General features: G+C 33.8%; 1 protein-coding gene across 4 annotated transcripts in view; it reads right to left on the reverse strand.

The window, feature by feature from the left end:
- The window catches only part of LOC129237461 (alanine aminotransferase 2), a 66,337-nt gene that overhangs the window by 37,980 nt on the left and 14,494 nt on the right, over positions 1–13,863 (reverse strand). For 2 of the 4 annotated variants that reach the window (XM_054872237.1, XM_054872236.1), the window contains exons 2-3: positions 6,545–6,739; positions 5,821–6,052 (exon numbers count right to left, since the gene is read on the reverse strand). In XM_054872237.1, the coding sequence (XP_054728212.1) occupies positions 5,821–6,052; positions 6,545–6,582 (270 nt within the window). In that variant the 5' untranslated portion in view covers positions 6,583–6,739. Of the gene's footprint in view, positions 1–5,820; positions 6,053–6,263; positions 6,400–6,452; positions 6,740–13,863 lie in introns of those variants that run through there. The other 2 variants (XM_054872238.1, XM_054872239.1) reach the window with 2 other exon arrangements.

Genomic DNA, 13,863 nt, shown 5'->3' on the forward strand with positions numbered 1-13,863 from the left:
ATTCCAATTTAAAAACAAAAAAACACTTTGATAAGACGGCGATCGTTGTTGTGCAAAACAAGTTTTTTTTATAGCGTATTGACGTGTAACCAAAATCTATAAGGCAAATCTATACCATTACCTTAACTTTTCTTTATAAAGTGCAGGTCAAAAAACCGTACTCTCAATCCGCTGAATTATTTTCATTGTGTCTGGAAATTTTATCAATACAAATGGTTTATGCTTTACTAAAAATAAAATGTGAGTTTAGCGAATTAGAAAACAAAGGAAAAATTTTGTGATATACTACGCAGGTGATACTTAGTGTAAATCTTTTAATTATTTGCAAACCAGTATAACCGAACGTACCTGCCTATGTATGGATGCATATATGTATGTGTATTCTGCACACATTGCTGCTTTTAGATAATGTGCTCACACAAAAGAAGAAAACAATACAATTAGCATGTGGAAGAAAGACTAAAGGGAAGCGCGTGTTTTCAGAACCAGTTTGCTGTTTGAATAATGCTCCGTGTGTAGAGATATGTGGAATGATTTTTTTGAAATTAATATATTTCATACATAACTATTTGTGAGGAAAACAGATGCATAGGAATTCAGGCCTTTTTAAAAATGTGTAAAAGTACTACAAAAAAGTGCGTATGGAGTCATGAAACACACATTTCAAATACTATTTTCAGCGAATACATTTGTTTAGAGGTATCAGTTGCATCTATTGCCATAAATTATAACTCAATAATATACATATATGCATACATATCTACCTACATATACTCTCTCTCACATTTTCGAAAAACGAGTAAAAGAGGCAATAAAAATACTCAACACAAAGAAAGCTCCCGCATTCGATCTCATTACTGGAGAACTACTCAAACAACTGCCCGTTGAAGAAATCTCCTTTCTCACGTATACACAATACTACTAAGATGTTGTTGTTGTAGCAGCATAAACATTCCCCATACATGGACGGGGAATTTTGCTGAACTGGCAGTCCTTAGCCGGATATAAATCCGTACTGAATGGTTTTGTTCCTCCCCAATGGAAATTCGCACAAATAAAAATGATCCTTAGGCCAGGAAAAAGTGCCGAAAAAGTCGAATCTTATCGTCCCATCAGCTTATCGCCCATTGCCTTTAAAGTTATGGAATACCTTTTTCCCAAAAGAATGATGCTCATAATTGAAGACCCAAAATTAGTCCCATCATCATCCCTCATCAATTCGGCAATTCGACGGAATACTGTAGCATCGAACAATTACACAGGCTCACAGGTGTTTGAGCAGAATAAGTATTGCATGGCCGTATTTCTCGACATATTTCAAGCTTTCGACCTCGTTTGGTATGATGGCTTACTCCGCAAAATAAAACACACTCTACCAACTAATTATTATACTTTTACTCAAAGACCGGCACGTTTTTGTTAAACAAAACGAAGAACAGTCTGAACTCTATGAAAATTTAGCTGGCGTACTGCAATCTACTATAATGGATTCCATACTTTACTTAGTTTACAAACAAAATCTATTAATCACAGAAGAAACTAGTGTCGGAACTTTTGCAGATGTCACTGCCCTACTCGCTATAGACTCCAAGCCCGAAGTGGTTTCCGTTAAACTCCAGAATGGACCTAATAAAATAGCTCAAGGGTTAAAAGACTGGAAAATGAAAGCTAACGACACAAAATCTGTTCAAGTTCCTTTTTGACTCAAACGAAAGACTCGCCCACCCATTTAAACTCCATAATGTAATCATTCCGCAAAATAATGTAACAAAATTTGATGGAAAACGCATATTTTCACCAAACGCAAAGTAGTTGGAATTAAATTACGAATCTTATACTGGTTGCTTAATCGAAAATCTCATGTTTCTCTCTTACTCTACTCAGCTATCTTAAAACCAATATGGACCTGAGGCATACACTCTGGGGCGCTGCCGCCAACTCTAACAACAAAATACTCCAAAGATTCCCGTCAAAAAACCCAAGAATGTTTACCAACGCACCATATAACATCACAAATGATCTCAAATTTCTCACAATAGCTGAAGAAATAAAAAAGTTTGTCACATCTCACAGTAAAAGACTTCAAAATCACACACAAATCCTTTAATCACAGAAATAACTCTCAATCCTGTCTCCTTTAACATACTGAAGAGGAAGTCGACAATGGACTTAAGCAAAAATCTAGAAATGGCTCCGCCACTGGGTACCTTCCATGCATGGCTTAGTATAATGCCTTAGTTTTAAGTACAAATATTGCTGAATGTTAGAAAAAAGGATTCAAAAAACGCATACTCAAATATATTATATATGCATGTCTTGCTTTAAAAAATTTTGCCACTGAACGATTAATTTCTTTTATGAGAAATAACAAAACATATGGCTTTTATTAAACTCGACAATTATAATACGCTCAGTGTGCACGTGGCTTTAGGTAGGTAACACAAAAGCTAACAACCCGAACGCTTATTGAATAACTAATCAGTAAACAACTCCTTAATTTCGAATTATACACTTGATAGGGAGGGCAGACTATTTCTCATTAATGTTCAAATTAAATTAATTTAAATACTTGATATTCATTCAATTGAAAGCATTCTAAAAATAGTTATATTTTATTTGAGTATGCAGAGAGCTCTGGAACAAAATTTAGTTTTGACACTGTAAATTTTCTTTTACTTAATCTAGATTTCGCGCTTTGGCGCTCGTTTACAGAAGAAGAAGTAAAATTAACAGACAGATCGTTCGACAGATGATTAAAAAATTAAAATATTTGAAAAAAGTTAAGGTTAATGTGAATTTAAATAAAAAGTTTTAACAAAAAAAAATAGTTTTTAAAAACTAAATAATATCAGAATCTACGAAATTTATTTTAAATTGTATTTTTTTGAAAGTAACATTTTGATGCATGTATTTTGATTCTCTATAAAGGCCCTACATATGTTCCACCTAGGAGCAACAAGAAAAAATATATATATTTTATATATACACATATATTGATTCTAAACGTAGTAAATTATCTAGACCTTTTTCTGTCGTTAAATTAAAGTATTTGAAGTGGCGGCATTCGCAAGTAGCTTTAAAAGTCGGTGCCGCTGAAGTCACTAAGAGGACAGGAAAGATTTCCGGGATCAGTTGAGTTGAGATCAGTCAGATCACTTTGTTTTAAAATTAAACACAATAAATTAATTTCAACGAATTCTGTCCTTCCTAATATCCATTTAAATCACTAAGGGCGAAATAACTCCGAAAAGCTAAACTTGCTTCGATTAGCTGGTACTCCCATCAGAGAAATTTGCCGACCGCAAAGGGTTAACTCTCGTGAACGCGATTCCATGTCAAGTGATCCAAGTATTTTCGTTAATGTCGTAAAATTTTGTGAAAATCGGTTTATAAGCTTCAGTAAGTAAGAATCGAGATTTGTTCACTGCTGAAAATTTTGGTTATAGTTTTTTTTAGTAAAATATCTTCGGTTCACTTTAACATTTTTATAAACTTTTTCTCGTTTTGATTGCTTAGGCTAAAATAAATTTTTGAAAAAGATTTTTCGAGTACTTTTTTTTGTCATCACCACTTTTAGATTTCTTACTTTAGTGGGAAACATTTCTTTTTGTTGAAAACTTTTGGGAAAATATTTTGTCATATTTAAAAAAAAAATTATGTTATTAAAAAAAAAAAAAAAATTTTTTATTTTTGAAAAAAAAAAATGTATTTTAGTTTTGAGGAATTTTTTTTTTTATTTTTTGAAAATTTTGCAAAAAAAATTGTATTTTTGAAAATTTTTGTATCCAAAAGTGTGGACCTTCACACAGTGGAACATTTTCTTGTCATTTTTGAAAAACACCACTTTTACTTTTTTGGAAAACATTTTTTTTTTGTTACACATGTTTGGGAAAACATTTTGTGTCATATTAAAAGACAAAAACAATTTTATTTTATTTTGAAAAAAAAAAGTTTTTTTATTTTTGTTTGGTATTATATCCAACAAGCGGCGGACCCTCAAACAGGGGAGCATTGTTTTGCCATTTTTGGAAAACAATTCTTCTTACTTTTTCGAAAAAAAAGTTGGTTGTTAAAAGTTTTTGGGAAAACATTTTGTAATATTAAAAAAAACAAATATTTATTCAAAAAAAAAAGTTTTTATTAAAAAAAAAAGATTCCAAAAAAAAAAATTTATTTACAATAAAATTCAAAAAAAACACAACTTTGACTTTTTTCTTAGTTTTTTAAATTTCTTTCGGTTAAAATTTTTTGGGAAAACATTTTATCATATTGAAAAAAAAATTAACTTAAAAAAAGTTCGTTATTAAAAGTTTTTTTTTTGTTAAAAATGTATGACAAAATTTTTTTTGTAATACATATTTTAAAAACTTTTCCCCTGAGAATTTGTTTCATTAAACGCTAAGACAATGCTGAATAATTCCTTAAAGTTTCATAGTGGCATTTCCATAACTTTTCGGGTTATACTCAAATGCGTACTTAGCAAACCAGTGAAAAATTTGATGATTTGCAAACGGGCGTAGTATACGAATAAACATGCCAGCGCTTCGCTAAAGCAGTATTTTGCACTGATTTTTCACAGGCTCTCTGCACTGGGTTCAATATAATTCGAAAAGTAATGCGGGTCCCACAATGAAACTGCCAGGGATTACTAAGCTGCCACTATAGCTATTAAATTAATAATAAAAAATGAAAACATTCTGAGAAATTCCAAAAAAATTTTTTTTTTCAAAAATTAAATGTTTTTCCAAAAATTAAATTTTTTTCCAAAAATTAAATATTTTTCCAAAAATTATATGTTTTCCGAAAATAAAATTTTTCCAAAAGCAAAAATATTTTTCCAAAAAAAATTTTTTTGGATATAATTTTTTCTAAAAATTATAAAGAAAGTTTAAAAATCTTTAAGATAACGGAAGATATTTCACTTTAAAAAAATTCAAAAGTTTTCAAAATTTCTAACATTGAATAAATCTAAAAATTATTAAATTATTTTGAAAATTTGTTCAGCTTATTCCTTTTAACATTGCACCTGATTTTCAGAAAACTTGTCGACAATGCTCAAAATACTTGGATCACTTCACATGGAATCGCTCATGACTTTTTTGGCTTTATGAGCTACGCTTTATGACATTCACGATTCAAACTCAAATTCAAGTTGATCGAATTAAGGTGACCATATGCAAATACATACATACACATATAACAATGAATGCTCTCAATTTTGTTTGCAGCACAAATATGGCAGTCCTTTTGCTTGCTCTTTGCAGCTGTTTGCCAGTATGAATGAGTGAGCAAATTCTAACTTATGTTTCGGCACTTGGAATATGCTTTTTTTTCCTATGTGTTCATGAGTGGCATGTTAATATTGGAAAATTATAAAACATCGCTTATTCGTTGTAGTTTTTAAATAAGTAAATATGTGAAATGTACGATAAATACAATCTTTCTTTGTGATAAAGTGAACAATGGACGAGAGAAATTTTTCTTAATTTGTGTGTCATTTTGTCGATAGCTCAACTGTCGAAAGTTGATGTTGCAGTTAAAGGCTCTTCTCTACTTGGCGCAGGTTTAGCACTATCACTCTTTTCCACGACAAACTGTTCTACGTGACTGCAACGTCCTAGATTCACAAATATCTAACAAGCGGCGGACCCTCAAGCAACTTTTTCCTCCTACTTTTTAAAGAAGGACTGTTGCAATATCTTTCACAAAATCTCTGATTACTTATTCCAATGTTTCTTATTGTTGTGGGTTTAGTTGAATAATTACCTCCCTGTTACCATGAATTCTCATTTAAGTTCACTTGACCAAAACACAACTTACCTTTGCCAACTCCTTTTCAATTTGGCCAGCACGTATGACCAGCGGACCGCGCACCGCATACTCCAATTCAATGAATTGCGGATTAATGTTCTCTAAAGATAGGCATTTGCCCGACGCAGCGGCGTTTTGCGACGATGACGAAGACATTTCTCGTTGGGCGTTTATAAATGACGCTGCAGTGAGTCCACAACTCCGGCTAGTATTCGCCTGTGCGATGTTCACCAACGAAGCACTAAATCAATTGGGGAAAAACAAGGCAAAATTGTTAAGTTTTTTCACAACTTCCACTCCTATTTTTGCAAAGAAAACACGAGCTTTTGTTGCATGCAATTTGTTTCGTTCACGTCTACTTTGTTTGTTAAATGTTTGCGAAAGAAAAAGAAAAACAAAAACAACAAGGTGGACTACGACAACAGCAGCGACTGATTGCAACGATACAACACTTCCAAAGCGTCTCGAGCGACTGTGTATTTTGTGTGCACTAATAGCCAGAAGTAGGCTGATAATATGGCCCGACGGGCAATGTGTACTTTTCATTCATCCGATGTGGAGAACGAGTGAGAAAGCACACAGTAAACGACAAATAGCAGCGACAAAGCTACGCAAACGTTAAAATTTTAATAAACATTTACTTTAAAACTAGCTGAAACAACTGAAACGAAAAGCTACGCGTCGACGAACTGAAATGTCAAATTCACAAACAATTGAAAATGGGGTGGCTTACTTCCAATGACGATAGACGGCAGTACTGATGCGATTCATGTTTGCAGCTTTGCTTTTATGTTGTTCCTCTTCCTGTTTGTTTTTGTTTTGATATGAAGGAGAGTAAAGTTGGTTTTTTTTTCTGTTGTGTTTAGTGATGGTTGGCACCCGTGCTATTATTTTTAGTGGAGCTGGAAGTTGTTGTTAGTATGAATTGCTAAAAAACAAACAGAGAAAATAAGAAGAGAAAGAAGAAGATATAGTGAGAGAGTGTAAAAGACGTGAGTAAGAGAGCATCATTAAATAAGATTCAGTATAAGAAATTAATGTATTTTTTATCGTTGTATTTTGTTTTCGTATACTTTTCGGAAAGTTGTTTGCTTGGCTTACTTTGACATTTTAAATTTGTTTATAGCAAAGACTGAAACTACAATGGCAACGAAAATGGCGCATTAAGGAAATGCCAAAAACTCTACACGAACTGAATTATAGGTGCACAAATTTGTTGCATTAAGCTTTTAGTTGAGACACGCACCGGTACTCATTTGACAAAAGCTTGCATGATTTACGGAGCGGCTGAAGAGAAAAAATTTGCTGCTTATAATTTAACAGCTGTGAACGTGGCAGACAAACAAATGTGCACATCTACATACATATATTCGCAGATATAAAAATGAATAAAAATTATAGAGTACATACATACATATGTATGTAAATTCAATCACACGAATCAAAAAGAAAAAAAAAATAAATTTCAGGCTGGGATATACATATGTATGTACATACATGCGTATGTTTGTACGTGCATACCAACGTCTTGCCAAATGATCGTCGAGAGGAAAATAAAATAAAAATATAGAGAATAGAAATTAATGCTTCTATATTTTTCTCACAACTGGCCAACGATAATGGTAAACAATAGCTGAGTTTTAATGCCCCTATACATATACTTACATACATACATACATACATACATACATATATCTATTGGTATTTGGAAGGCGGCTGTAACGATTTATTTGCAATTTTGTATTTAGACGAGCTTTTACTTTCTTTGATGTTACTAAATTGTTTTCACATTATTTCAAAAATGAAAAATATCACATCCTGGCCACAATGAAGGGTATTATAGGCAGCTGTAGCTCAGATATATTTTAGTATAGGCTTGCCACCTCAAATTTAATATCAAATTTATATTTCGTTAATTAATTAAAAAGTCAAAATACCATAGCAGAAGAAATATTTGAATGCATTTCTAAGATTGACGCTTTTTTCAATGGAAATAAAGATTCAATAAAATGTCCCAGTATGACTATCAAATAAGATGTTTTAATCCAGAGAAAGAATCTTGAATAGTGCTGCCAACTATATAATGTAAAATTAAATAAAATGTGAGAAAGTTAATTTTTAATTGTGGAATATGTTTAGATACCAAACGAAATACTTGTAAACACACATAAACACATACAAACGCATCAGTAAACTTTAATATGTCGTACAAAGTTCGGCTACGAAGGTATTTACATAAATCTAATTTGTGTACTTTCTATAAGTACATATATACACATTATTTGTATGTATGTATGTATGTACGTATATCGGACTGCTTGCATATTTAACTATGTACGTTAGATTTTGACGCCACTGAAAATTTTTAGATACAATATTCAAAACGCGGGTATAATTAAACATTTTCTAAAATAAGACGTACTAGATTTAAAAAAAAAAAAAAAAAAAATTCTTTCAAGCTCATATGAATTCTGAACCACGTAGAGTTTGACATGAAATTGTGTGATAGTGCATTTTTAATAAAAAATAGTAACAAGAGCAGCATTTAAGAAGAATAAATAAGTTTGCATGCTAAGCCTTGAAATAGAAATTTTTGACTACACACTAGGATCCGAAATTTCCTCCAGTGTTTTTAAACAAAAATTGCCATTTTAATTGATGGCAGAAATAAAAGAACGAGACGTAGAATAATGACGATATGAAAGCATTTTTTTATATTTAAGTTAAGACGGTTTTTAGTGCAACATTGATCAACATTATTCATATCCGATGGAAACAACTCAGCCTCAGACTGTCTTGTCATGGTGGCAAAGGGGTTAGGGGTGGTCAGAATTTTCAAAATTTGATCTTTTTTTGCATTTTCTTAAAATATAATATCTTAAAAATATTGTGTGAAAATTAGAAGTGAATCCGACAAATAATTTTCGAGTTATTCAACAATTAACAGAGCTCGATAGCAAAACTTTAAATGCGTTTTTCTCAAAACTGTGTTTTTTGAACTGGTGATATATACATACATATATATAATTGGCGCGTACACATTTTTGGGTGTTGTTCCACAAATGGAGGGACCTACAGTTTTAAGCCGACTCTCCAACGGCAGATATTTTTATGAGGAGCTTTCTCATGGCAGAAATCGAGGTTTGCCATTGCCTGTGAATTCCGAATGGTTATCACGCACCAACCCATTCGGCTACGGCGGCCGACTGGTGATCACTGTAACATAAAAACCGCAATAAAAAACTCGATAAAAACTCGTGCCTGACTGAAGTATTTTTTTATCTTCAAAAATTTCGATTTTTTTAAACAATTAATTGTTGGTTTTTTTCTAGAAAATCTGAAAAATATGTCCTGAGGCCGCCATATTGTTACTTTTGAAAAAAAAAACTTCGATCAGGCACAAGATTACCTATTAATAAAACTAATTTCTCTTGTCCGATTGATTTTAGATGAATCACCAAGGACTTGTGATGATCACCGCAAGAGACTTCTGGAGGAACGGGGTCCACACAAACAGCGATAACTTTTACAATTATTAATTTTGTTTTTTTTTTTGAAATTTTGCTAAAGTCAAGTCGAAACATGACATGAAATAAAGTAATTGACTAGCAGAAAAAAATATTGAAAATCATCATTCTTTCGGGCCTCTGACTACCACTAACCTCTTAAGTAATCTGCATATAAAAGAAATTTAGAGTGCGTAAAATAGTTCCATACGCCAGCAACAAATAAACGGACTCCAGAGGATGTTATGAAAGTCCTTGAGCAAACGTTATCAACTACGACTGCACACTTACACGAGGAGAGATAAGATTTTGCCCAAGATAAGAAAACAGAAAGAAAAGCGATACTGGCTAATTTAGCAATTAAACTTGAATGACTGAGTTTATCAAAAGCTTTTGAAAAATCAGTGCAAATAGCAGCAACTTGAACTCGTTTATTAAAGTGACAGTCGACCTGTCGACAAAAAACCGTGTTTAAGATAACCTTTTAATCAAAACAAATAGTAATTTATTTCAAAAATGTATTTCATATGCCTCCTCAACATATTGGCCGATTAACACAAATGAAATACCCGCTTTAATCGATTTTTGTGTAGCAAAAGGTATTCCGGCTAGTGAAATACCCTGTAACTCATGTTATGAACTTTCCTCCGACCACTCTCCTGCACAAATGATGTTGAATAAATATTCAGCTGACTCCCTTGTCATTTGATGATGTCATGATTGGAAGTACTTCCGGACGCTTGCATGCTCAGCAATTGATCGGTAGCACCTTCTCAAGACTGCCGAAGATATAAATAATGCTGTAGAGTATTTTAATAGCTGATCAGCTTGGAAATCCACACCTTACGTAACCCAGCGTCAACGCTCACAGATACCTCGTATAGTTGAAGAAAAACTAATAGAAAAACGCCAGGCGAGAAAGCATTGGCAACAAACAGGACACCCTGGAGACTTAAAACAAAACTCTGAACTCGCTTACACAAGAACTCAAGGAACTTCTCAAAATTGAACGTAATTCTCAACTACAAAGCTATCTCAGTAACCTCGATGCATCCTCTTTCTCAGATTACTCCCTTTGGAAAGCAGCAAAAAAGTTAGAAAAGCCAGCCTTAGCACAAACAGCCATTAAAAAAGAAAATTACAAATGGGCTAAGTCGGATCTTCAAAAAACTCAAACATTTACTCGTCACTTATCCCGAGTTTTTACCTCACATGATATCGAGACCTCGCTAAGTACTGCTCAAAAAGTTAATGAGCTTATTCACCAGATAGACTATAATACATATATTTTTCAAAAAACGAAGTGAAAGAAGCAATAAAAAAGCTTGTGGGGGTATTCTACGAGTAGTGTAGAATTTTGCAAAAATCGAATTTTTTTTCTTGCATATTTTCAAAGTTGAGACATTTAAGAAGAATATGTCATTACGAGGATTTTTTGAAATTCTTATTATTTCATTAGTTATAGCGTGTTAGGTGACATGGCATCGGTTCCGATCCGTTTTGTCTCAAAACTTTGAACGCGTTTTTCTCAAAACTACTTTTTTCGAGCTGGCGGTAAGAATATCTCGAGTTCTAATAGACCGATTTAATTCAAATATGGGGAGGATATTCTTTATACATTCCTTCATTGGATGGCTTCAGCTCGAATATATAACTTTTCATTTAGTATTTAAAAAAAATCGGAATTGTTGAAAAAATATGCAAACAAAATTTTGTTTCAAACAACCGCCATATTGTGAGAAAAAAGTAAGTTTAACTTGTCCAAGGCTCATTCGATAGCGGCATCTATGATAATTAAGAATCCTTTGGTTTTTACTTAGCTTACTACTGGGTTGCCCTTATTCGACGGACCCATGTGTTTTTTTTTTTAATCAAAGAAAAACGCAATTTTTTTGATGTTGACGATAATAATCATTTTACTTGGTTCAAGTAGATTTGTTGACATTACTTTTTGAATATGATATCTCTCAAATGGCCGCCTTGAGCCTGTACGGCGTATTGTGCCCGTTTTGCAGTATTTTCCATAGTTTCAGCTAATATTTCGGCTGGAATAACGGCTATTTCCTCACGGATGTTGTTCTTGAGCTCTTCTATGGTCTTTGGCTTATTAATATAAACCTTTGATTTTAAATATCTCCACAAGAAGAAGTCAGGTGGCGTTAAATCGGGCGAATGCGGTACCCAGTCAAAATCGCCATTTTTCGACATCAAACGACGAGGATACCATTTCTTCAAAAAATCGATTGTGGTGCGAGCTGTGTGCGGTGGAGCGCCGTCTTGTTGAAACCAGAACTGCCTCATACGCTTTCGACGAATAATTGGCATCACAATTTTCTTCTTTTCTTCTTCTTCTTCTTTTCACAATTGACTTCTTTTGTTGAATGTAAATTTCAACAATTTGGCAGCGCTCGCGTGGCGTGTACTGTTCCATGGTAAAAATCTGCTTGGACTTACGCTTCCAACGCGGTATGTCATTAAGCGATCTGACGTCTCCGTCAAAAGATACAAGATTGCCAGATGGGTCCGTCGAATATGGGAAACCCTATAGATTAGCAAGAGGGTTTGAATCATGCACTCCAAAACACCCTCTTTTTTGGGCCCCGTACTTTGACAGCGCATAATTTTGTCAATTTTATTTTTTTTGTTTTCGTTTAATGTAATAAAAAACAATAACAATAAACAAATGAAATGGATAGTAATTTTTTTTAGTTTCCTTTGTAAAGCGCTTCATCGTGATCTCAAAATTGCCACAGTAGCTGAAAAAATTAAAAAGCGTGCCTCATCACACCAAATAAGACTTCAATTGCACCCAAACCCGCTAATTACAGAAATTACCACCAATCCCATTTCCTTTAACAGACTGAAGAGGAAATTACCCGAAGATCAAAAGTTGAGGAATGATTGCACCTCTGGGTGCTTTCCATGTTTGACTCGTAGAGTATCTTAGTTTTTAGTATACATATTTTTAAATGTTATTAAACAGATCGGAATAAATAAATGGATAATAAAAAATAAACTTGTTTTAAATACTCTATATTTCGATTAATTCCGGGTGAATTCTCGAAAATTAACATCACTAGCGTTGCATTAAAATCGCATGACACAGGCCCGCGCTTCAACTTATCGATCTAACAGTTATGCAGCAGTACTGCCTTTGCTTAAAATTTAACAACGCATACAAGGAGAAGTCCAAAATAAACAAGACTGAGCTAAAATAGAAACGACAGGAGCTTTGTTCTGATAACTTCGAATTTAGTCCCCTCTGGCCTCGATACACTGTTTTGCGCGATCTAAAAGCTTTTCGAAAGAGTGTTTCAGGTCATTGATCGGAATGCCCTTCAGGATGTCCGTACAAGCCTTTTGGATGACCTCTACGGACGTAAAACTTTTTCCTTTCATGACCAAATGCAATTTTTCGAATAGGTAAAAGTCACAGGGAGCCATATCAGGCGAATACGGTGAGTGATTGATGGTTAAAATGCGATTTCTAGTCAAAAAATCAGTTACAAGAGTGGATCGATGAGATGGTGTTCGCGGTGTTCAGAGCGAATTCGACGAATGCGATGGAACAAACGCTTTGAAACGCTGGTTTGACCCGTTGGCACGAGCTCCTTGTGGACAATTCCCTTGGAATCGTAAAAACAAATGAGCATCAACTTGATTTTTGACTTCTCCAAACTCGATTTTTTGGGTGGTGGCTCGTCTGGGGCCTTCCATTCGGCATTTTGACGCTCAGTTTCAGGTTCATGTTGGTAACACCACGTTTCATCACCAGCGACAATGTCTTTTTGACTTTTCTCACCTCTTTAATGAGGTCTTTCGAATGTTGAATTATGAACAATTTTTGGTCCTCAGTTAACTTGTGCGGAATGAAAGACCTTTCGTAAGCCCAAATGATCAGTTAAAATGCGATAAATCGATGTTTTGATGATTGATTGATGATTTCGGTTCATTTTTGATAAATTTACCAACAATTTCGATGGAGTTTTCGGTGATTACTGATTTTGGGTGACCCATATTCATTGTAATTTATGTCCTCACAATCATCTCCGAAACGTGTAAACCACTCATGAACTCCGGCATGCGATAGACAATCATCGATATACACTTTTTTCATCAATTCAAATGTTTCGGTAAATGTTTAACCGATTTTTTACCGCTGACACAAACATACTGACTCTCTAGATGCAACAACTGCGCTTCCGTTAACCCGAATGTCACCAAGCTTTCAACGCACTAAACCATTAAGAAGATGGCGCCATCAAAAACATTTTTATGACGCCAGTCTTGTTTATTTGGGACTTCTCCTTGTATAGTGTATTCATATTTATATTTAAATATGTGTAGTTTTATAACTGATGCATGCATCCCTTGCTAGATGACTTGCCGAGCTTTCCCTCCAATGTGTGGTCTGCCTATTGAATTGGCCTACAAATACAGAGATGTACTGAGTTCTAAGGTAGATGGATTTTATGAAATTTTGCAAAATGGGATTTGGAGGTTTACTAATGCCTGGAGAGTGGCGACCGTTATTGAGTAATTTTTT

This window comes from Anastrepha obliqua, chromosome 2, assembly GCF_027943255.1.
Source record: "Anastrepha obliqua isolate idAnaObli1 chromosome 2, idAnaObli1_1.0, whole genome shotgun sequence".
NCBI lineage: Eukaryota > Metazoa > Arthropoda > Insecta > Diptera > Tephritidae > Anastrepha > Anastrepha obliqua.